This window comes from Oncorhynchus kisutch, linkage group LG5 (assembly GCF_002021735.2).
Source record: "Oncorhynchus kisutch isolate 150728-3 linkage group LG5, Okis_V2, whole genome shotgun sequence".
In the NCBI taxonomy this organism is placed as follows: domain Eukaryota; kingdom Metazoa; phylum Chordata; class Actinopteri; order Salmoniformes; family Salmonidae; genus Oncorhynchus; species Oncorhynchus kisutch.
Window position 1 is genome coordinate 60,234,030 of NC_034178.2, and position 26,331 is coordinate 60,260,360.

Below are 26,331 nucleotides of genomic sequence, written 5' to 3' on the forward strand. Positions count from 1 at the left end.
TGAAAGCTATGAGGTGCTGGGAGTCCTCTTTGCAGGTTGACATTTATTTGGATGACTCATGTACTGGAGGCAGCTCTGCAGGGTCCTCACTACCTAAGCTGTTGTTACATTAAGTAATACCATTTTATTCTAACCTTAACCCTTACCTTAACCACACTGCTAACCTTAACTCTTACCTTAACCACACTGCTAACCTTATGCCTAATCCTAAACTTAAATTAAGTCCAAAAAGCACATTTTTACAATAGAGCAAATTTTAACTTTGCCTCTGACCCATCTAGTGGAAACCGTTCAGCTCGGCCTCCAGGACAAGATTCATGCTAATAAACGTCAACCTGTGTCTGGTTTCACCTGTCCAGTTGTGTTGTAACTGGAGTTAGTGATAGAACTCAGAATGTTGTCTATATGAACTGAAATGTCTATATGATTTAAAGACTCTACCAGATCTGAAATGTTTATATGAACTGAAATGACTATATCAACTGAAGTGTCCCTATGAACTTACATTTTAAATGAACTGAAATGTCCATGTAGTATGAACTAAAATGGCTATATGACCTGGAATGTCCATATTAACTGAAATGTCTATATGAACTGAAATGGCAGATCACAGTTGTAATCCCAACAACTCAGACACATTCACCAGGTTACTTTGCAGTTTATTACGATAAATCTCATTTTGTACATCCATACATAAATAGCGACATATTTCAACTCTTGTGAACAACATTGGACAGAAGCATCAATCAAATCCAAAATATTAACGAACAGATCAACAACACTGTCTACATTGAAAGATGTATAAATTACAGGATGCATGTAAACCATTCTTCATCTGTCATCTCAATCTTTCACCTTGTTTGGCAGAGAGTAGAGCTAGAGCCAATACCACAGAAAACAGGGGATACTTAACACTGTAGTGTATGGGGCTTTACATACATAGGGCTACGTAGCACATTCATAGCAGTTCCTAACACTGTCATAATCACTACATAAGCATTTATACATGCAAATGTCAGCTAAGCTTATCAACCGCAAGTTGCCATAAGATAATGCAGTGACATCTACCAACCTGCAGTTGAGCATAAACGTGAATGTTTATGTAGGGCATATGAAGGCATTATACTATAAATGTGTTATGGTTTTTTGGTGTGAAGCCCCGCCTACAGTAAAGTATAACTGGATTGAATCAGAAAAGTCCACTAATACCAAAATATTGTATAAATGAACATATCCAGTAAGTTGCATATAACCATGTAGTTGTATTAATATGAGTTTGTAAATGAAGCAACAACATCGAAGCCTGTTTTACAATCACCCAAACACAGGAAAACTTTTACAAAATTTGGCAGCACAACAGTTTGGCAGTGTTCATTTCTATTAATAATTCCATTTCGTTTGTATTAATATAAACCTAGAATTTGACTAAATCTAAAATAAAATGACTTTAAGGGATATATATATATATATATAAATATATACATATATATATATTTTTTTTTTAGAAAAATATTTCATTTAATGCAGCATTGTACTTTTGAATATAAAATTAATCAAATTGCACAACATTCCTATGATACTTAAGAAAATGTTTTTTATTGTTATTTTATATGAGCAAGTTAAAATACATAAGTATTCAGATGGTTTCAACATTGCCAATTTGCAAAAGCTTCAATCATATTCATCATATCTATATATATCTTATAAGGTCGGACAACATCCATAAAAATGACACAACCAATTTATTCTTGGTCAGTTATCTTCCCAATTTAGTTTGTTTTAGACTGTATGTTGTTGTTTAAAAAATATAATATTTTAAGAATTTCTCCAAGAACTGAACTTTTTTTTCTCAAGAGAACCGGGTAAAAGACTGCTGTTCTCAAACTCTCCAAAGCTTTGTTGACACCCTGTGAAGAATATGCCACATATCAACATCTTTGAGCTTTCAGTTTGAAAAACAATCAGTACGGGGACTGCATTTTTTATGCATATTAAAGTATAGTCGTAAACCTAACTTGAAATTGTGCACATACAGTGTCTTGCGAAAGTATTCGGCCCCCTTGAACTTTGCGACCTTTTGCCACATTTCAGGCTTCAAACATAAAGATATAAAACTGTATTTTTGTTGTGAAGAATCAACAACAAGTGGGACACAATCATGAAGTGGAATGACATTTATTGGATATTTCAAACTTTTTTAACAAATCAAAAACGGAAAAATTGGGCAGGCAAAATTATTCAGCCCCTTTACTTTCAGTGCAGCAAACTCTCTCCAGAAGTTCAGTGAGGATCTCTGAATGATCCAATGTTGACCTAAATGACTAATGATGATAAATACAATCCACCTGTGTGTAATCAAGTCTCCGTATAAATGCACCTGCACTGTGATAGTCTCAGAGGTCCGTTAAAAGCGCAGAGAGCATCATGAAGAACAAGGAACACACCAGGCAGGTCCGAGATACTGTTGTGAAGAAGTTTAAAGCCGGATTTGGATACAAGCTTTAAACATCCCAAGGAGCACTGTGCAAGCGATAATATTGAAATGGAAGGAGTATCAGACCACCAAGGAGTATCAAATCCACCAAGACCTGGCTGTCCCTCTAAACTTTCAGCTCATACAAGGAGAAGACTGATCTAGTCATTTAGGTCAACATTGGATCATTCAGAGATCCTCACTGAACTTCTGGAGAGAATTTGCTGCACTGAAAGTAAAGGGGCTGAATAATTTTGCACGCCCAATTTTTCCGTTTTTGATATGTTAAAAAAGGTTTAAATATCCAATAAATGTCGTTCCACTTCATGATTGTGTCCCACTTGTTGTTGATTCTTCACAAAAAAATACAGTTTTATATCTTTATGTTTGAAGCCTGAAATGTGGCAAAAGGTCGCAAAGTTCAAGGGGGCCGAATACTTTCGCAAGGCACTGTATCTTAAAATCACATTCTTCAAATTAGGATTTGGGTTTAAGATACAGTAGCAAGGTGAGTACTTCTACTCTTACAGAAAACAAATACATGACAAAATAAACATGTCAAAGTATAAATATTAAATCGATATTTCAGAGTTGGAATTTAGAGAGGTGGATATTTTAGAGGCCAAGTATATTTAAAAACAACATTACAATCATTGTCTTTGTATAATATTTGATCATGTCATAATACAATTATGAAATTTATATTCTGAAGGTAGCATGCTCAAGCAGGTGGTAGAGTGAAGGGAGAATAGGGCTGTGTCCCAAAAGTCTTAATGTTATTTCCTTATCTCCTTCTCTTGTCTCCATTTCTTCAATACCACCGATAGGTAAAGGTGATAAATAGAGCCTCAAAATATAATTGATATACTAAATATATACAATTATTAATATTTTTCTCTCTGTCTCTTGGGACTCAAAAATCAAGTTTGTTTTGTCTGACGATTCATACCCAAAAAGTTATGAACAGATGAGTCTATGTCCCGTGTCAAATCTTGAGTAGATCCAGCTACATATATATGCCAAATCTGGAATGAATGGAAATAACTTTCCTTAATCTGGAATGAATGGAAATACATTTCCTCATTTTATTCAGTGCCTATATTTTTTCATTAATTTGGGGTTGAGGCGTACAGTTGGATCTAAAAAACACATGTCCTGGTACGTGAACTCATCTCTACACCAGACCACTTTTGAGGCCTGAAAACATCTTACTAACTTTTGTTTTGAAGTGAAGTGTCCCTTTAAGACTATTGGGACACATCCTGAGGTGGAAAGATGGCTGGAGGAAGGGATGGAATGATGGTGGATAGACAGCTGGTGGAGGGGTGGAATGATGGTGGATAGAGGTGGATAGGTGGTTGGAGGAGGTGTTGGATAGATGGCTGGAGGAAGGGGGTGGAATGATGGTGGATAGAGGTGGATAGATGGCTGGAGGAAGGGGGTGGAATGATGGTGGATAGAGGTGGATAAATGGCTGGAGGAGGCAGGTGGAATGGAATCCTAGTTGAATCTAAGTATTCTATTTGGGCCCCCTTTCCTTGCCTCTTTTCTTTCATGCATAATGATCTTAGAAGACTGAAACAATATGGCGGAAGTCTATGGGCTAGCTAGATTTCACTACATTAGGAGGAGGGGGAGGAGGAAGGGAAGCTACTTCCGGGAATTGAGATGCAACCGACCTACAACTGTGCAGAATGAAAGACAGATAGACAGAGAGACAGAGAGACAGGCTAGAATGCTGCAAGGTAAGAAAAGCAGAGTTTTGGAAAAACAACAACACATTTGGCTGGAAGAGTTTCTCTCTGGCTTTCACTCTCCCGCTCTCTCGCATGCTCCTTCCATGCCCAGCCGCCGCCTCCTCACCCTATCTCTCTCACACCTTACCCCGGGGTGGCCAATCTTGACAAAGGAGAACCGCAGGGATGTGTAGGCTTGAGCCCAGCACTAACACACCTGATTCAACTACCGGTAGTTAACTAAGCACAATCTTCAATGTAGACCATGATTAGTTCAATCGGCCCTGAATCCTACAGGGCTGGATATGTTGGGTCTGGAACAAAAGCCTGCACACACTGAGTTCCACCCCATGCCCCCCCCCCCCCCCCCTCACTGCCTGTCGTTAGAGAGCATGTTGAAGAGTGCCTGCAGCAGCCGGTCATCTCTGTGCCTGTAGGGTTTGGCGCTGTAGAAGCCATCACTGTAGTCGCTGTAAAGGCTTTCATCCTGCCCGGCCCGCTGGTACTGGTTGATCCTGTCCAGGGCCTGGTACAGCTTCTGGGGAGCGATGCGAGGGCCTGCTCCCCCTGGAATGGAGTATGGCCTTCCCTGGTGCTGCTCTCCCCTGCTAGAGGGGGCCTTTTCTGGGGACTGGGGCAGGGCGGCGGGGGTCTGCCGGTTGAAGGCCATCTGGAGGAGATGCAGGAGGGCCAGGGAGGGTGACAGGGGTGGGGAGGAGGGCCTCATCTGCTTCATCTTGGGGGTGGCAGAAGGAGGGGGTTGAGTCTTCTGTGGTGAGTGGGCCTCAGCCTGGGTGGACAGTTCCTATAGGGTTGGATAGAGAGAAAGACAAACAAACATACAGACAGAAATGGTTTAGTGGATGAGGTAAGTAAGTTACACAGAATTGCATTTGAGGTCTGACGACAGTCGACAGACAGTATTTGCACATGTGTATCTAACTATCTCATATGTAGACACTAGTATGGTTCGGGAGATAATAAATATGAAGTTAAAAAGAGGTGAAAAGTCCCTTTAATTATCACACTCACCTCCATCATGTCGTCCATGTGCTCTACTCCTCTACGGTCATTCTGGACAGCGTTGTAAGGGACATACACTCTGGGTTTCTTCATGTGCTCGGGCTTCTCTGACGTGCCGTGGAGAATCAACTTCCAGGTCAGGATCTGGCCTTCATTCTCCATCCGCCCGGACTGACAAAGGGAAATAGAAAAATAGTGTAAAAAAACACCCTGTTTAGACAATATGTTGATACAACACAATGCTTATGCTATGTGGCATTTGGAGTAGTTCGACCACCGTAAATGGCCAGCCCCATTTTCTAAAAAGTTTGAAATCGTCTAAACAAACTTTACTGGAAAGTAATGGATTGGAACTATCCCTTGACTGACCGTGTCAGTTATCTTGAGGGTCCAGGTGCCAGTGGGGTCTTCTCCCCAGGTGTGAACAGACATGAAGTCCCAGTTCCTGAAGCCGTTAGATGACATGTCCCTCTCTCTCTCTGCCAGCAGGACCGTGCTAGTGCCTGATACCAGAAAAGAATAATGGTTCATATAGCCTTGTTTGGCTCCAGTTTTCAGTTTTCTATTGTATGTATGTGTTTTTTGCTTTTACTATCCCGGGGACCAGAAGTCTTCACAATGATAGTTAAACAAGGCAAATTCTGACAAGTTGGGACATTTTGCCGGTTCCCAACAAGGAAAAAGGCTATTTTAGGCTTAGGGGTTAGGTTTAGGGTTATAGCTAAGACACATCGGTAGGATTGTCAAACGTTTGCCTGCCGACTGTACTTAGCACCTCTGAACAGTGTCAGCAGTCAATCGCATTTGTGAAATCATCAGCTACTCAATTAAAATCATCCAAACCAGAAGGTGGCAATAGCGTTGTTTGTCAATGCATGTCTGTGTGTGTTGCTTATGGTCTAGATCCCAGTGTTAGCTAGCTGCGCTAATGTACTAGCCAGATGGCCACAGCTAGATAACGACCTAGCAATATGATGAAGAAATACTTTAATTCACTCTCCATAATCCCATACTGCCAGTGCCAGCACATAACCAACTGTTAATCTAGCTAGCGTTAGCATATTTGCTAAAGGACACTGCCTTAATTCGGCAGCTAACACAGGCAGCTGTTTCATGTAAACCAGCAAATCCATTGTGATTTAATTGTAAGGTCAATACTTGCTACAGTGGTTAGCTAGTTTGGAGGAAGTTTTTAGTGTTGTGTGTATTGCGTCTGTGTACTTACTATAACTAGCTACCATCCCATATCCTACATTGCATATGAAGTGTGACTGGCTCATCTGTGGATGTACAGAGAAAATGCCATCTTTAAAAAAATGTTTGTTGTCACCAATGTTGGCTGCCCCATGTGTGGGTTCGTGCTCTCTGATTGGCTCAAATCAAGTTGTTGGTCACTATTCTACAAAGGGTAGGTTTGTCACTACCGGGTCAGCACGCAGCAGGTACCACTTTTGTTCTAGCAAGAGAAGTAACGTCCTCCCACTGTGATAAGTACCTATCGGCAGTCTATTGGTAGTGAGATTACCGGTGTGCTTCATGCTTTAAGGTTACAATTACGGGTTGGATTAGAATTAGGCTTAGGAGTTAGGGTTAGGGGATAAGGTTAGGTTAAGGGTTATGGTTAGGGAAAATAGGATTTTGAAATGGAACCAATTGTTTGATCCCCACAAGGATAGTGTGTGTGTGTCTAACCTGATGGGGATGTGAGTGTGATGTGTAGGTCTCCTCTCCTGGTGTACTCGATGCTGGCCTCCACTTGCACATGCTCCAGTGAGAGGACAGCATTGTCCTGGCCATTACAGGCCTTGGTGGGGATCTCAATGGTGATCTCTCCTGCTGCTTTCAATGCCCTGGGAAAAAGACACAGGACAGGAAGTTAGTACTGTGGTTGTACTACCACCATAACATAACATACCAAACCAAACGACATTGGTTCAACGTATACTGGCCACGATTCATATATTTTACAATCGAATACAGTCAGACAAAACATGTCCTCATTATAAATCAAAATAGTGACATTTAACCATTATTTACTGGTTATATTGGTATGTATCCACAAGTGACATATTACTTGTGGATACATGTCAACATTCTGACATATTTCTAATGAGAGTTGTCTGTCTGAGTATATTACATAACTATGACATGTTATATTGACCAGGTATGACAACACATACATTTGGATGGCCAGTGGTTGGCTCAGAATCAGGGTTAATCCGTATATTCACCCAGGATGTGAATGGCTGGAGCAATGACACACATGGATGCTTAAATACTCTGGATTATACAGAGGTGGCGTGATCATGATGGCCTAGGTCAGAGTTACCTAACTGGTGGCCCCCCAAAGGATTTTATTTGGCCCTCAAAAGTTTCTGAGCAAAATAAATAATGCTTTTAAAAATATACATATTTGTCTTTATTGTTGGACATAAAAGACTTAATGATGATCCCTGGCCTAGGTAAAAAGGGAACTGGGTGGCATGCCAATGAGTCACTTAATCCCAGCTGCCTAGCAAAGGGACATGATCAAGAATTGGGTTGTACAGACATGTTTTGTGTTTGTCCTTTGTGTTTGTAGTCACAAATAACTTTATCCATAACTAATATTGTCTTCATGACCTAATCTCTTCCATTGATGTTTGGTTAGCAGAGGCAAGTAAGGCTGTTAAAGGAAATCCGAACTGTGGACTACAGTCTCTTATAGCCTGTAAACTACTGTCAAGGTAAGGAACCATAACTGTAAACTCTAAAATACCAAACCTATTCTTTGAACTGAAGGTCATTTGGAGGATGTAGCCTAGGGCTGGTGAATAAACTATCTAGCGCTCACACGTCCTAAAGCAGTTAATCCGAAATGAAGGTAAACAAAACATCTGCTCAGATAAAAAAAATACTTCCTTCAGAGGTTTAATCTGGAAATAAATGTTGGCTTTGCAATATTTGCCAGCTAGCTTTAGCTCTAGCTTTAAACTCCCAAAGCCTAAAAACCTAAAGTTATTAGTAAATAGAAGATTTCTCCAAAGATTGTTTGAGCCTTCCATTAAAGAAATCTAAGTCGGAATCCTAGCTTTCCTATCAATACAGACCGTGGACATACATACACACATGTGCGCTTATGCACGTACACATAACATAAACACACAAAAACACAAATCTCTGGCTTTCATTTGACTGTTGTTATAATTGTTCGATATGAGAAACAGGTCAAACTACAGATGTCATTAGAAGAGCCAAAATGTAAGGACATCTCAGGACACGGGATTCTGACCCTAATGGACTTATCAGTGCACTCTATAAATTTGCTTGTCCACCGGAATTAGTCTGAATTGAACAATACATGGGGGCAGGTTAACAGCACTGGGTCAGTAGCCGAAAGGTCACTGGTTCGAATCCCCGAGCCGTCTAGGTTAAAAAAATCTGCCAATGTGCACTTGAGTAAGGCACTTAACCCTAATTGCTCCTGCTCTGGATAAAAGCGTGTGCTAAATGACTAAAATGTTAATGACAAATGCAAGTATGTTATGTCAGAAGGATTAGATGTTTCTGGTATACTAGAATGTTAGAGTGTCTTTGTACCTGGGCTGGAAGGAGTCATCCCTGATTATGCACTGTTTCTTCTCAGGGACGTGTTTCCAGGTGTCCGGGTCGGCCAGGTCCACCAGGGCCTTGGCATTGAGCAGGCCGAAGCCAAAACGACTGTTGACCATCAGGCCTGCCCCGTTCCTCTTCCAGCCGGGGTTGTTGGCCAGCGGGTCGAACTCAGACGTCCACACCACCAAGTGCTGCAGATCCCTCCACGTCAGCTCAGGGCTGGGGTGAGGGGTTAGTGGGGATAGACAAATAAGAAGTCTGACATGTCTCTAAACACCTAGTTCATTAGTGGAAATCGTTTAAGTCATGATTGTTGCCTTACTTCTGTTCCAGTGCGAGGGCAAATATCCCAGCAGCTAGTGGGGCGGAGGCGGAGGTTCCTGTGTGTGTCTCTGTGCATTCATCATGCAAATCAGCACTGGTCTGCAGGAAGACAGAAGTAAACAAAGTTATCATAGTTATTACAATGTAAAGTAACAAAATGTGACACAAACACTCATCTCAATTATACAGTGGTGTGGGGGACCTGGGGGCTACGGTCACTCACTATTCTCTGGTCGGTGTAGTCTCCGCTGCTGTAGGCGGTAGCCAGGGTGGAGGAGCACTTCTCAGCGTACCAGGGGGACAGGCCCTGCTGGGAGGCACTGCTGATGGAGATGGTGTAGATGCTGTCTGTGTAACCGTCGCAGTCGCAGTTGTCCCCCTGGCGGCCCCCGTTTCCTGATGCCCACACGAAGATAGAGCCCTTCCCTCCCCGGCCCTGAGGGGAAGGAGATGGGTGAGGAGTTAGTGTTATGTTTGTTATGAGTAGCCTTTTGCTTAGGTTCCTTGTTTAGCTTCCCTTTTTTTAAATCAAATTTCAATGTATTTAGATGATTTGTTTGGATTTTAGTTTGTTTTGACATCTATGTGGTTAAAATGGAATAATTATGTTGGAATACTAATATGAGTTCCTTATTTATAAATGAGTCATTATGAAGTGTGGAGTGCTGTTGAACGGTCAATTTTACAATCAATATGAACTTGGTGATACAACAGAATAACATGATGTAGATTCATGGGATGCTATTTTTTTTAAGGGAAAAAGAGAGGACTTTGGTGTGTTACCTTCCGGATGCCGTACTCAAAGGCTTTTGACGCCAGGCGACCGGGACCCTCCACCGTTTTTCCATCATCGTTGGGTCCCCAGCTGGCACTGTAGATGTCCACGTGGTCCGAATTGAAGCCAATAGAACTGGCCTCGATGGCATCCGTCACGATACCATCCAACATGCGGATCCCTGCAAGTCAACATGATGGAACACGTCAGGGATATATTTGATTGACTGTAGTTGAAGTGTTTTGCACGTTGTGCGGTCTTGTGCCTATATATAAAACATGTATCAAATCAAATTTGATTTGAGACATGCGCCGAATACATCAGGTGTAGACCTTATAGTGAAACGCTTACTTACAAGCCCTTAACCAACAATGCAGTTTTAAGAAAAATAAGTATTAAGTACAAAATAGATGAGTAAAAAATAACAAATAATTAAAGAGCAGCAGTAAAATAACAATAGCGAGGAAATATACAGGGGGTACAGAGTCAATGTGCGAGGGCACAGGTTAGTCGAGGTAATTGAGGTAATATGTACATGAAGGTAGAGTTAAAGGGACTATGCATAGATAATAAACAGAAAGTAGCAGCAGCGTAAAAGAGAGGGGGACAGATGGACAATGCAAATAGTCTGACTAGCCATTTGATTAGATGTTCAGGGGGTCGAAGCTGTTGGCTTGGGGGTCAAAGCTGTTCAGAAGCCTTGCCGTGCGGTATCAGATATAACAGTCTATGACTAGGGTGGCTGGAGTCTTTGACAATTTTTAGGGCCTTCCTCCGACACTGCCTGGTATACAGGTCCCGATTGGCAGGAAGCTTGGCCCCAGTGTTGTACTGTACCGAAAGCACTACCCTCTGTAGTGCCTTGCGGTCAGAGGCAGAGCAGTTGCCATACCAGGCAGTGACGCAACCAGGATGCTCTCGATGGTGCAGCTGTAGAACCTTTTGAGGATCTGAGGACCCATGCCAAATCTTTTCAGTCTCCTGAGGGGGAATAGGCTTTGTCGTGCCCTATTCACGACTGTCCTGGTGTGTTTGGACCATGATAGTTTGTTGGTGATGTGGATACCAAGAAACTTGAAGCTCTCAACCTGCTCCACTACAGCCCCATTGATAAGAATGGGGGTGTGCTCGGTCCTCATTTTCCTGTAGTCCACAATAATCTCCTTTGTCTTGATCACGTTGAGGGAGAGGTTGTTATCCTGGCACCACACAGCCAGATCTTTGACCTCCTCCCTATAGGTTTGTCATCGTTGTCGGTAATCAGGCCTACCACTGTTGTGTCATCGGCAAACTTAATGATGGTGTTGGAATCGTGCCTGGCCATGCAGTCATGATTGAACAGGGAGTACAGGAGGGGACTGACCATGCACCCCTGAGGGGCCACCGTGTTGAGGATCAGCATGGCAGATGTGTTGTTACCTACCCTTACCACCTAGGGGCGGACCGTCAGGAAGTCCAGGATCCAGTTGCAGAGGGAGGTGTTTAGTCCCAGGGTCCTTAGCTTAGTGATGAGCTTTGAGGGCACTATGGTGTTGAACGCTGATCTGTAGTCAATGAATAGCATTCTCACATAGGAATTCCTTTTGTCCAGGTGGGAAAGGGCAGTGTGGAGTGCAATAGAGATGGCATCATCTGTGTATCTGTTGTTGCGGTATGCAAATTGGAGTGGGTCTAGGGTTTCTGGGATAATGGTGTTGATGTGAACCATGACCAGTCTTTCAAAGCACTTCATGGCTACAGACTTGAGTGCTATGGGTCGGTAGTCATTTAGGCAGGTTACCTTAGTGTTCTTGGGCACAGGGACTATGGTGGTCTGCTTGAAACATGTTGGTATTACAGACTCAGTCAGGGACAGGTTGAAAATGTCAATGAAGACACTTGCCAGTTGTTCAGTGAATGCTTGGAGTACACATCCTGGTAATATGTATGGCCCTGCGGCCTTGTGAATGTTGACCTGTTTAAAAGTCTTACTCACATCGGATACGGAGAGCGAGATCACACAGTCGTCCAGAACAGCTGATGCTCTCATGCATGCTTCAGTGTTGCTTGCCTCAAAGCGAGCATAGAAGTAATTTACCTCATCTGGTACAGTGCCTTGCAAAAGTATTCATCCCCTTTGGAGTGTTTTCTATTTTGTTGCATTTCAACCTGTAATTTAAGTTGAGTTTTATTTGGATTTCATGTCATGGACATACACACAATAGTCCAAATTGGTGAAGTGAAATTTTAAAAAATCACTTGTTTAAAAAAATTATACAAAATTAAAACGTGAAAAGTGGTGCATGCATATGCATTCACCCCCTCTGCTATGAAGCCCCTTAATAAGATCTGGTACAACCAATTACCTTCAGAAGTCACATAATTAGTTAAATAAAGTCCAGCAGTGTGTGCAATCTAAGTGTCACATGATCTGTCACATGATCTCAGTATATATACACCTGTTCTGAAAGGCCCCAGAGTCTGCAACACCACTAAGCAAGGGGAACCACCAAGCAAGCGGCACCATGAAGACCAAGGAGCTCTCCAAAAATATCCAAAACTTTGAACATCCCACGAACCACCAATAAATCCATTATTAAAAAATGTAAAGAATATGGCACCACAACAAACCTGTGAAGAGAGGGCTGCCTAAAAAGCAACAAAGAGACCAAAGATAACCCTGAAGGAGCTGCAAAGCTCCACAGCGGAGATTGGAGTATCTGTCTATAGGACCACTTTAAGCCGTACACTCCACAGACCTGAGCTTTACAGAAGAGTGGCCAGAAAAAAGCCATTGCTTAATGAGAAAAAATAAGCAAACACGTTTGGTGTTTCGCCAAAAGGCATGTGGGAGACTCCCCAAACATATGGAAGAAGGTACTCTGGTCAGATGAGACTAAATTTGAGCTTTTTGCCATCAAGGAAAACGCTATGTCTGGCGCAAACCCAACACCTCTCATCACCCCGAGAACACCATCGAAGCATGGTGGTGGCAGTATCATGCTGTGGGGATTTTTTTCATCGGCAGGGACTGGGAAACTGGTCAGAATATAAGGAATGATGGATGGCGCTAAATACAGGGAAATTCTTGAGGGAAACCTGTTTCAGTCTTCCAGAGATTTGAGACTGGGGCGGAGGTTCACCTTCAAGCAGGGCAATGGCCCTAAGCATACTGCTAAAGAAACACTTGAGTGCTTTAAGGGGAAACTTTTAAATGTCTTGGAATGGCCTAGTCAAAGCCCAGACCTCAATCCAATTGAGAATCTGTGGTATGACTTAACATTGCTGTACATCAGCAGAACCCATCCAACTTGAAGGAGCTGGAGCACTTTTGCTTTAAAGAACGGGCAAATATCCCAGTGGCTAGATGTGCCAACCTTATAGCAACATACCCAAAGAGACTTGCAGCTGTAATAGTTGCAAAAGGTGTCTCTACAAAGTATTGACTTTGGGGGGGTGAATAGTTATGCATGTTCATGTTTGTTTTTTTTGTCTTATTTCTTGTTTGTTTCATACACAGAAAATATTTTGCATCTTCAAAGTGGTAGGCATGTTGTGTAAATCAAATGATACAAACCCCCTATTTTAATTCCAGGTTGTAAGGCAACAAAATAGGAAAAATGCCGGGGGGTGAATACTTTCGCGAGCCACTGTAAACTCTTGTCACTGTGCAGCTTGCGGCTGTGCTTCCCTTTGTAGACTATAGTTTGCAAGCCCTGCCACATCTGACGAGCGTCGGAGCCGGTGTAGTACGATTCATTCTTAGTCCTGTATTGACACTTTGCCTGTTTGATGGTTTGTCTGAAAGCATAGCGGGATTTCTTATAAGCTTCCAGGTTAGAGTCTAATGTGGTGTACTCCACAATGCCATCGGAAGAATCCCGGAACATATTCCAGTCTGTGCTAGCAAAACAGTCCTGTAGCTTAGCATCTGCGTCATTTGACCACTTCTTTATTGATCGAGTTACTGGTACTTCCTGCTCGAGTTTTTGCTTGTCAGCAGGAATCAGGAGGATATAATTATGGTCAGATTTGCCAAATGGAGGGCGAGGGAGAGCTTTGTACGTGTCTCTGTGTGTTGAGTAAAGGTGGTCTAGAGTTTTTTTCCCCTCTGGTTGCACATTTAACATGCTGATAGAAGTGAGGTAAAACTGATTTAAGTTTCCCTGCATTAAAGTTCCCGGCCACTAGGAGCTCTGCTTCTGGATAAGCGCTTTCTTGTTGGCTTATGGCTGTATACAGCTCATTGAGTGTGGTCTTTGTGCCAGCATCGGTTTGTGGTGGAAAATAGACAGCTACGAAGAATATAGATGAAAACTCTCTTGGTAAATAGTGTGGTCTACAGCTTATCATGATATACTCTACCTCAGGTGAGCAAAACATCGAGACTTCCTTACTATTAGATTCCGTGCACCAGCTGTTGTTTACAAATATACACAGACCGCCATCCCTTGTCAAACCGGAGGCGGCTGTTCTATCTTGCCGAGGCAGTGTATAACCTGCTAGCTGTATGTTATTCAACCACGACTCGGTGAAACATAAGATATTACAGTTTTTAATGTCCGTTGGTAGGATATGCGTGATCGTAGTTCATCTATTTTGTTATCCAATGATTGTACGTAGGCTAGTAGTACTGATGGTAGAGGCAGATTACCCACTCGCCGTAGGATCCTAACAAGGCACCCCACCTACGTCCCCAATATCTCCATCTCTTTCTCATGCGAATCACCTTGTCTGAAGTAAATCCTTGGTGTCGGACTTGTTAAAGAAAAAATCTTATTCCAGTACGAGGTGAGTAATCGCTGTCCTGATATCTAGAAGCTGTCACGCCCTGATCTGTTTCACTTGTCCTTGTGCTTGTCTCCACCCCCCTCCAGGTGTTGCCCATCTTCCCTATTATCCCCTGTGTATTTATACTTGTGTTCTCTGTCTGTTTGTTGCCAGTTCGCTTTGTTCGTTCAAGCTAACCAGTGTTTTTCCTGTCAGCTCCTATCGTTTCCCAGCCTCTCTTTCCTTGTCCTCCTGGTTTTTGACCTTTGCCTGTCCTGACCCTGTACCCGCCCGCCTGACCTCTCTGCCTGACCCTGAGCCTGCCTGCCGTCCTGTATCTTTGCTCCACCTCTGGATTACTGAACTCTGCCTGACCCTGAGTCCACCTGCCGTCCTGTACCTTTGCCGTACTCTGGATTTTCGACCCCTGCCTGCCTTGACCTGTCTTTGCCTGCCCCTGTTGCTACAATAAACATAAACATACTTCGTCAGTCTGCATCTGGGTCTTACCTTGATTCCTGATAGAAGCTCTTTTCGAGAATTAGAGATGGAGGCAGAAACATTATGTACAACACATTATGTACAACACATTATGTACAACACATTATGTACAACACATTATGTACAACACATTATGTACAACACATTATGTACAACACATTATGTACAAAATAAGCTACAAATAACGTGGGAGAAAAACACACAATAGCACAACTGGTGTAGGCCTACTTAAAGATCTGATAGATTTTCTCATTTTAATATTAAATATTAGCTACCTCCTCTGTGGAACAGGTGCCCAATTGTTGCTCGGTGCTGTTGTGTAATCATCCACTCAAAAAAGTAGGCTGCCACCAGGACAACTTCCCTTCCAGCTGCTGTGTGGGTCACCCAGATGCACACACACACACACACACACACACACCAGGTGTGCTTGCATTACATCTATTACCTCCAACCTTGGAGTTGTACGCCACCCCGACTCCACATTTATTGTTGTCTGCTTGCATGGCGATCTCACCGGCACACCTGGTCCCATGCCTGAGTACATACAGAAACAGAAAACACAATTACAACTAAACATAACTTTTTCTTTACAATCTGTCCGTAACGGAATGAAGTTATATTTTCATATACATGTAGCAGTGGATTCAGAATACACCAGTCTGATCCAAACTTTTGTGAACTGGTTTATGGTAAATCTCAGTATTGCTTACAGTAAGCTATAAAATCTCATCAAAACTTTGCCGATCCACCATAAAACCTCTGGAAGAGTGCCAGTGTCACTCGATTTACTTCGCTTTTGGTTACCTAAGATCCTTCATCTCATTATGTGCTTGCCATAGAAAATATTGATACTGAGGGGAAATCTTGTCAATTGAAAAGGAAAGGCCCTTTGGTTTCATGTCATTTGGCATGCTAATAAGAGACAATAAACAGCCTGCTGCTGGAGTCTAAATTATACAGAGAGCTCCCAGAGTAGATTGACAACAAAAGAGTGGGTGGGTAGTGGGGTGGGTTGAGTGTGTGTGTTTTTGTGTGTGATCCACACAGCTGTTATAGAGTGAGTCCTCATTTAAAGGAGAGAGAGAGAGAGAGAGAGAGGAAGGAGCATTGAAACATTGAGGGTTTTAGTAAGTGGTTTTCTGTGTGATTTTAACGTTTCCCAACAGATTAAGCCATTTTCTCTCTCTCCCTCGGCTTCAAATCAAATTCCGACGATGTGGCGTTGTCAGAGATAAAATGGACTATTTCCAGTTGTTATGGTTAGGATCTACCATATTAATAGATTTACTATAATTATACTATCTGTAATATTGTAATTCTACGTCTATGGGATCATCCAAGCAAACACTACCAGGCACAATGGCAGATAGTGGAAAGGTTTAGTCGATAGCCTGACTTTCATTCCTATGAACTACTTTTACTGACCCACACACTAGCCTGTAACCTACAGTACAACATATAGAGTACCAGCCAAAAGTTTGGACACACCTACTCATTCAAGGGTTTTTCTTTATTTTTTAATATTTTCTACATCGTGGAATAATAGTGAAGATATCAAAACTATGAAATAACACATATGGAATTATGTAGTAACCAACAAAGTGTTCAACAAATCCAAATATATTTTATTATTTGAGATTCTTCAAAGTAGCCACCCATTGCCTTGATGACAGCTTTGCACACTCTTTGCATTCTCTCAACCAGCTTCATGAGGTAGTCACCTGGAATGCATTTCAGTTACGAGGTATATGGCTCCCAGGCTAGATCTCTTGGACATGTAGTAGAATAATTCAATATACAGCATTTCCAGTAAATGTTGAAAATTGGTCAGTCTATAGATTCCCTGGCAAATGTATTTCCTTAAAGAAAATTCACATTTACCATAATATATAAAGCAAGTCAACGAGGAACTCTATCAATATGACTGTTATAACATTATTTTACATCAACAGCTCCAGTTAGATCATCTGTGTGTGTCTGATACACAAAGGAGATGATTGTGGACTTCAGGAAACAGCAGAGGGAGCACCCCCCTATCCACATCGAAGTGGAGAAGGTGGAAAGATTTAAGTTCCTGGGCGTCCACCCACACAGACAGTTTGGTGAAGAAGGCGCAACAGCGCCTATTCAACCTCAGGAGGCTGAATAAATTTGGCTTGTCACCCAAAACCATGACAAACCTTTACAGATACACAATCGAGAGCATCCTGTCGGGCTGTATCACAGCCTGGTATGGCAACTGCACCGCCCTCAACCATAAAGCTCTCCAGAGGGTGGTGCGGTCTGCATAACGCATCACCGGTGGCAAACTACCTGCCCTCCATGACACCTACAGCACCCGATGTCACAGGAAGGCCAAAAAGAAAATCAAGGACAACAACCACTCGAGCCACTGCCTGTTCACACCGCTATCATCCAGAAGGTGAGGTCACTACAGGTGCATCAAAGCTGGGCCCGAGAGACTGAGAAACAGCTTCTATCTCAAGGCCATCAGACTGCTAAACAGCCATCACTAACTCAGAGAGGCTGCTGCCCACATTGAGACCCAATCACTGGACACTTTAATAAATGGATCACTAGTCACTTTAAACAATGCCACTCTAAATAATGTCACTTTAATAATGTCCACATATCTTACATTACTCATATCACATGTTCATACTATATTTTATACCATCTACTGCACCTTGACTATGCCGCTCGGCCATCGCTCATCCATATACAGTGGGGCAAAAAAGTATTTAGTCAGCCACCAATTGTGCAAGTTCTCCCACTTAAAAAGATGAGAGAGGCCTGTAATTTTCATCATAGGTACACTTCAACTATGACAGACAAAATGAGGAAAAAAAATCCAGAAAATCACACTGTAGGATTTTTAATGAATTTATTTGCAAATTATGGTGGAAAATAAGTATTTGGTCAATAACAAAAGTTTATCTCAATACTTTGTTATATACCCTTTGTTGGCAATGACAGAGGTCAAATGTTTTCTGTAAGTCTTCACAAGGTTTTCACACACTGTTGCTGGTATTTTGGCAATGACAGAGGTAGGGTGTTACTGTAAGCCTGCCCCCTTCTGATATGGTTATTTAATCGACAGAGAGGATGCTGTAACTAGGAAGTGAATTACATGGGTTTTATGGCGGCCTTCAGACTGCTTGGGACCCGATCCATGATGAATAACATTCTCTATTACTACTGGAGATGACTCATTTTGATGGGATACTATGCTAGATAGCCCACATAAATATAGGCAGACAGTGTGCATGTAAATCATGAATATACACATTATGGTTTGAAAACAGATTAATGTGTGCGAAAGTCCTACGTACACACTTAAAGCCCTACCTACACACTCCCATATGTCACAAATAGCCATGATAGCAGGTATGTCCCTGAAATAAATAACCAACTTACTTGTTCTCATTGGTGGAGTCGTACCTGGGGAAGGGGTCAGGGTCATTGTCATTGAAATCGTAGCTGGCTGCTGTGTCCTGGATAAGGACGAGACAGGGAAATCACAACAGGATTCAGAACCCAATCTGGCAACCCACTTAACAGGTTACTAGACCAAGGGCCAACCTATTGTCACTGAGATGGACTGTAAATAACATCTATGGATGGTTGAACACCAGACAACACGGAGGAACACGGAGGAAATTATTTAGGGCTGAAACAAAGCCATTCGGTTTGAGAGAGGGGAATCTATAACATTTGTCAATATGTCTTTGTCTTAAAGGTTTATTGCTAAAAGGTTGAAGTAACTGAACAAGACAATATAATCTGCAGTTAAAATGAGCGTGTGGACAATGCATTTAATAATTCAAGCGTTTTTCTTTTGAATCAGAATCAATAAAACCAGTCTGCTCTAATGTACAATAAATCAAATAAGCTCAAGAAAATGACTTTTAGTGTCAATTAAGGCAAGAATTAATCTGTGAAAATTATGCAAATGAAAGCAGAGGGCATCGATGAGTGAAGATGGATGAGCGTCTCACTTGAGTCCATTGATTAATCACAGCCATACTAATTATAGTCAGAGTCTATTCTATCAGTCTTGTTGTCATACTTTCTCTCCCTCCCCCTCTCTCTATCTCTCTGTCTTTCTTTCTCTCGCAATCTGCCTCTCTATATGGAGATTCTAGTGCTAGTCTGTCAATGCCTGGTGTCAGACAGAGAAATTACTGTTTGCCACCAAAATGCAGACATCTCAAAATTCACAGATTTCCTCTCATTTCAAGATTTGAGAAATGTGCCAACATGACTGCCTAATCAGCTTTGGTTCATTTTACAAAAACACCTGACCCCAAAATTTTTTGTTCAAAGCCATCGTCTCACTTGCAATTGGGTTTGGCGGCCTAAATGTTGATTATTTGAAACTTTGACAGAAAGTTTTTCAAAATGAGCAAACACCAATAGTCACTAGCTACGACTTCTTCACGATAACCTTTAACCAACTTGAGGAAAAACGTTGGTAAATGCTAAAGACAACTTTGCAGTTATACTAGCCAAGTATTATATCTGTCAAAGCAGCAACTACAAAACAATCTAGAACCACAATAACTCCTCCTATTATTGATGTCCAGTTCTGTCCTCAATGCACACTATACAACCGTCATCACCACCTATCATATAGCAATTTATTACTGCTTCATGAATGGCTGTGTAAGTGTCACCGACATTGCTATGGGAACGCTCTCCCTTACTGTTGCCGTGGAAACGTGGTCTTACATAGTTGGGGTAGATGTCGGTGTGGTTCCACTCCAGACCGTCGTCCAGCACGGTGATGACCACTCCTTTTCCTGTGAACCCTTTCTTCCACACAGGAATCACGTGGAGGTCCAGCTTGGGCAGGGAGGACGATGTCCGAGTGTCTTGCTGGAATGGCCGACACAGAGGGGGAAGAGGAGAAGGAGAGAGAGAAGGAGAGGGAGAGTAGTTTAAGTTGTTTGTAGTTAAATTATGTGCACAGTACATTAAGCAATAAAGGCATACTCCAGGATTTTGGCAACGAGGCCCTTTATCTACTTCCCTAGAGTCAGATGAACTCATGGATACCATTTTATGTCTCTGAGTGTAGTTTGACAAAATCCTGAAGTATCCCTGTAAGACAAGATCTCATTGGCACTGGATTTACATATAGGATTTAGCTCCCATATGACTCAAACAATGGAAAAAGAACAGCACAGCTGTGGTGCCTTAAGAGTGAGGTACTCCAACTAAATTGCGTCTGTGAATATCAAGTATCATAGGCCAGTATCCAAAACAACGGAGAAAGGTCAACTGAAGATGGCCACCTCGCTTTGCTAGCTCCCTCTTCGCTAATGGAGGCTGTCATGTTCAAAGTTGACCTTCAGGAATTCATTATCAGCTTGTTGCTTTCTTTGTCCTGGCTGAGTCCACTCTCTTGACCACGTACAGTAGGAAACCCTTGGCGTAAAGAGCATGCAGGTTAATACTTCAATACAACAAAATTACTCAACTAAGTGGATCACTGAAGACCGCACTAAGGTTGAGAATCTTGCGACGCATAATAAAACAATAATACTTCATGATTGTGCCATTGTGCGAGGCCAAGCCTCTATCACCTCTACCAAGCCTCTGTCTAATCAGTGATACCTTTAATGTATTTCATGTAAATACATGTCTATATGTTTGGGGTACCCAACTAGTGTTAATTGGCTAATCAGTAGGGAGTGAGAGTGCAGCGGTCCTCCCTGAGGGGAGATGGGATGATTCAGAGCAGGAGAAGGGACTAAAAAAAGACTAGGAAAGTCTTGGAGCTGCTGTGTTCCCTCCCGCATTATGCACAGACACTGCAGAACGCCACCCAGTGCAATGAGTCATCGCTGTGATCTCTCTATCTCTCTCTTGCTCTCCTTTTTCTCCTTTCTCCTCTTTCTCCTCGCTTGCTCCGTCTTTCTTCCCCATTTCTCCTCTTCTCCTATCTCTCTTCTTCCTATCTCTTTTGCACCCCTTCTTTCTCTTTTTCTCTCTCTTGATCCCTCTTTCTTTCCCATTTCTCTTCTCTTTTGGGCCGTCTCACTTATCTTCCCTCTCTCTCTCCTCTGTTTTTCTCTGGCTACTAGAGGAAGTGAAGAGATGGGGGGTGGTAGTGGGAGACTGGAGACTGACTCCGTTTGAATGATCATCAAAACCCTCAGATTCATCCTTACAACACAAATACCACACCATTCATTTCTACAACAGGGACGGTTGACAAAACAATCAAATGTACAACATTTTCCCCCTATAGATATCCTACCAAATGACCAAAACGTATAAATGTGTCAGACTATCAAATATTCTGTAAGAAATCCTGGGGTCCTGTTGACGGCTTCTGTAACTCCTTTGTCTTGGTATCGTATTGGATGACTCATCTACTGACTGGCACGTAAGCTGTGGGCTCCAAACAGCCTTGCTCGCACGCACAAGCAAACATTTAGAATGGACACTTACAGTAAACAAACACATCGGCATCCACACACTCTTACAGTATGTGCACAAACTGAAACCTATACACACACACACACACACACACACACACACACAACTTGACAGAGGGAGTAATCTAAATGTATTATGAGTCACTACTTTGATTGCATTATCAGGCAGTCTCCCACTCCTACAATCTCTATCTCTCTCCATCTCCCTATCTAAACATCACTTTCTCCATTCAATCCTTCTCTCCATCCCTCCCTCTCTCCATTATGTCTTTCTCCCTCACTGCCTTCTTCCCCTCACTCCAACCCCCCTTCAATTCTTCTATCCATCAGTACCTCCATCCCTCTGTACAAGTCATGTTCTTCATTCCTCCCTCCGCCCTTTTGCCTCTCTACGCACTCCCTCTCCTTTAACTATCACTTTTTTCCCTTCAACTTCCATGTCATTCCTGATATCTCTCATTAGCTTTATCTCTCTTCCTCTATCCTTCGTTTTATGTCCTCCCACACACACCCTTATTTATATTTTCCCATGGGGATTACTAGTATTTAATTCTTTATTTCTTTATTTTTCTTTCTTTCATATTTGATATCCCTGACTGAAAGTCCTTAGGGCTGGCCTAGACCAATCAGAGGTCTGTAACAAATGAGTGGACAGGTGTAGGTGTTTGTCAGCTATGCCCTCTCAATGGCAGACATAAACGAGCACGTCATGACCAATTCAATTAGGGTCATCAGCTCAGATGAGTAAAAAGGATCCATCCAGATGTATTTTCTTATGTCCTACAGTGAGTGACTCAGTTCATTAAGTTCAGGTAACATAGAAAGAACGGACAAAATACACTCACTGACGTACGTAAACATTCTCAAACACACACACATGCACGTCACCATATTAAAACACACAGACACTGACGCATGTAAACATACTCAAACACACACGCACGTGCACACACATGTCCTATCATTATGAGATAACAGATGTTGACTTAGCCAGCACTGCTGCCATGGAAAACAAATAACTAAATTATAAATAATGACTCGCTGCATTTAATAAATGACCAAATACCGTTACAAAAGTTCTCTCCACTCTCACAACAATTGCAAGGGGGCCATAATAGCGTATCAATGTTAGCAAAATCGTATTGGCACGCAATTATAACACAACTTGTAAAAGTAATGACATAGAATAAAATAGTTCAAATGGAGTATAGGTTGGTTCAGCCTAATCCTAAACTCTGGATGAAGTGGATGTGTCTGTAATGTATCCGGTAGGGAATACATAGCTGTGACACTGTCCTCCACTGGCTTGGCCTCAGTGGGCTGAAATAGCCATTGTGTACGGCTAAATTGGGTCTTAATGACAGTCTTTTCCGTTCCACTGGGTTATGGTTGGAGAGAGAGTTCCCTTACAATCTCCTGCAAGGCCAGCATGTTTAATTAAACAAATGGGTCTTTTTACTGGGATTTTGGATGATTACTAATTAATTTGACTATCGCAGAGTTAAAACCTTTCTTTCACATTTCTCAAGTCTCGCACATACATATTCATGTGTGATCGCTGAAGATACTTGTCTCATCTTCACACACGTGCATGGCAATATAGACACATGCTGTTCCTCACACATGTAGGCTTTCCATTCATTTGGACAGATCCTAATTGTGATAGGCAACAACATTAATACATCTAAGTCTTACGCAAGACCTCTAATGAACTGGTGCTCTACACACTTCTCTAAAAGGCTTGTGAAGGCAAAGCTTCTACTCATTAGGAAGCTGTCCGTCCCTGCCAGTGCTGAATCTCAGGGGCTCTGGGATTGTGTTAGCCTGGTCCCAGATCTGTTTGTGCTGTCTTTCCAATACCCAATAACTATGACCATTAGGATTTGGCACGACAGCACAAGCAGATCTGGGACCAGGCTAGGATTGTGTTTGTGAATCAGGTCAACCAGAAGGCAGCAGCAGACACCAGCCGGATCTGAACTGACATCATTGATAGTCGGGTCAGAAAACATATTTTAGACTGCTGTTTATTCAGCTTTTCAGTTCTGGTCCTGGCTATTGACAAGAAATAACCAAATAACTACACAGACAGACAAACAACCAAATAACCACATAGACAACCAAATAACCACACAGACAGCCAAATAACCTAGACTATTCAAAGTGTAATTTTACACACTGGGCATGACTTATAGGAAACATATGGGAACATGTGGATATTTGGGACTTACCAGGTACCACTGCTGGTTCCACATAGGGTCATTGAACAGCTCGTCCACCGGACAGTCCCGGCATGACCCCAGTGACGCCCGCTTACTGCGCCGCTTCTCATATTGTTGCTCCGCCCATGATACCTTATAACGTCCAAAGAGACAGAGAGATATGAGAATTCTGCCATATTTAGGTTTATGCTGTATATTCGCTTACGTAGCTAATTCAAACACACATGTGTTTTATTCTGAAAACTGGAGGTATTTACCCGTGAGAGGAGTCTACCAGAAGAGACACAGACGCACAGTGTGTCCAATATGGCCCACTATTCCCTTTAGTGTACTTCCCTTCTCAAAAGTAGTGCACTATAAAGGAAATAGGGTGCCATTTCAGACACGGCCATAGACAATGTTACAGATGCAGGACTGTTTACCCGATCATCCTCGGACAGGCGTTTGGTGATGTGATCGGCACTTCGTTTCGTCCTGCTGGGATGAGTCTGGTGTTTGAACAAGTAATGGTTTTCTAGCGCCCCAATCTGCAGACAGGAGGAGAGTGGTGGGTTATTGAATATTTCATAGAGGTGATGTAATACCATTATCCTCTTCCTGTCAATCCCGTTACATAGAACTGCCTGCAATTATTAATGCAATAATTATTAATTATATATTAATCAAGTGCCTTGGATCATATTACACCCGGAAGGACATCTCCCTTTAAATGTCTTGAACAGCTTGTTGAATCAGTACCTTCGATCATTCTCAAACATGGGTAGCTGTTGATATTAAATTATTATATTATAATGACAGGAAGGCAAATACCACCACAACAGCAATAGGCCTGCTAGTTTCCTTATGAGTTATATTTATAGCCGGCCTTGTTTAGCAATTTCCTGGGAAAGAGAAACACAGCTAAACCCACTGAATCTAAAAGTGCTTAGCAGAATAGCATGCACATTGTGCAAATAATGAGTCAATCTGCTTAAAAGACTGCTTAAAAGAAAAAGAACACTAATCTAGGATACGAGTTACTCTGAGCCACAGTTTAGGCCTATTATTATTATGGAGTTGAAATGGCATCATACCCCCTAGCTGAATGGAAACACAGGTTAACCATTGACCTGTGTAGTCAGAGCGCTAGTTTCCTCTGAGTAGACTAGAGAGAGATAACCTGGGGGTGTATAGGCCTAATGTGTTTGTTTTGGACAAGGTAGAAGGTAAATTACATCATTGGCGATGGCGATCGACATATTTACAGAAGGTGGCTATCATCAGTATACAGCACACAATGAGTCATTGTTATAGTCTATTACATGAAATATGGATTGGATCCCCATCATTTGCCCAAATACATTGATAGACTAATTGTTTGTACTTGTTTGATGATATACATGTACTTATTATAAAGTAACAGTGATACGCAAATACACTGATTGTAAAACAACTAAAAAGCCAATAATGGACATTTAATAGGTTACACGAGGACCGAGTTTGTGAAACCCTGGGTTACACTATGAAATTCCCTTCTCACTCTGACCAGACTTGTGAAAATGATTGACAGAGTGCACCAATCACAATAGTTGCTGATTTTAAATCTCAGTTAAAGCATAAGTTCAGTAATGATGCTGTCTGTGTAGACTACAACATCAGGAACAAGGCTGCCATGGCACCCTCCATCTCAGCTTTCAGCATGTATACAACCGAATGAATAGTACTAATAAAAAAGTGGAATACTGTTACCAAGACAAGATACTGAGCCAAACTGAACACAGAAATATGCATATTAATTGTATAGTGTAAAGAGATACACGGTTCAAAGACCACAATTGTGTGGAGCGAACTTGTTACCGGGGCGTTGCTGTGGCTCTAACCTACCTGGCGGACTACTCGGTAGTCCAGTTCTTTGGCAATGGACCTGGCGGCGTCCAGTCCTCCGGGAATCTCCACCGCCCATTCGTTGAGGTACTGTCTGTCCCCGAATGAAGCATTTACGGAACGAGCGACGGAGCAGAGAACCGCAAGAGCACAGCACATCACCGTTGTTGGGCGACATCTCATTTCCATCTCAGAGAAAATACGATTAGATTAAAAATATATTTGATTGATGCTCTTGGAAGGCATACAAGACAACAAATTAAAAACAAAAATGCAAGTAATATTAAATAAATTGGCTCGCCTTGCATGTATTTTTTCCTTCAAAGTGCAGGGTGGGAAAGAGTACCTGTCACGGCGTTATTGCCTTATTGAACCATCTAGGAAAGCAAGCGGAGAGTAAACCTTGGAAGGGGGCGAGAATATTTACACGTCAAATTACAAATCGGCTCTGACGTCAACGAGCCTACATACCACGGGGTAGGGTCTATGTTCGAGTCCCGAGAGAGACACGAGTAGAGAAGGAGCGTCAGAGGGGAGGGGAAAGTTATATCTAAAAATATCCCTGTATTTTTTCATTCAAGCTAGTAGGGATGACAATGAATACTACTGTAATAGTAATGCA

The 26,331-nt window shown here is 42.1% G+C and overlaps 1 protein-coding gene across 1 annotated transcript; it reads right to left on the bottom strand.

Moving 5' to 3' along the window:
• Positions 1-638: 638 nt before the first annotated feature.
• On the bottom strand, positions 639-26,112 carry pcsk1 (proprotein convertase subtilisin/kexin type 1). Its single transcript, XM_031825559.1, has 14 exons — positions 25,710-26,112; positions 24,269-24,373; positions 23,856-23,978; positions 19,910-20,056; positions 18,596-18,672; positions 15,624-15,712; positions 9,934-10,106; positions 9,374-9,586; positions 9,149-9,249; positions 8,812-9,045; positions 6,925-7,082; positions 5,602-5,735; positions 5,242-5,403; positions 639-5,014 (listed from the first exon to the last, which is right to left on the bottom strand). Exons 1-14 carry the CDS (start codon positions 25,896-25,898, stop codon positions 4,580-4,582), a joined length of 2,340 nt encoding a protein of 779 aa, XP_031681419.1. The 5' UTR covers positions 25,899-26,112; the 3' UTR covers positions 639-4,579.
• Positions 26,113-26,331: the final 219 nt, after the last annotated feature.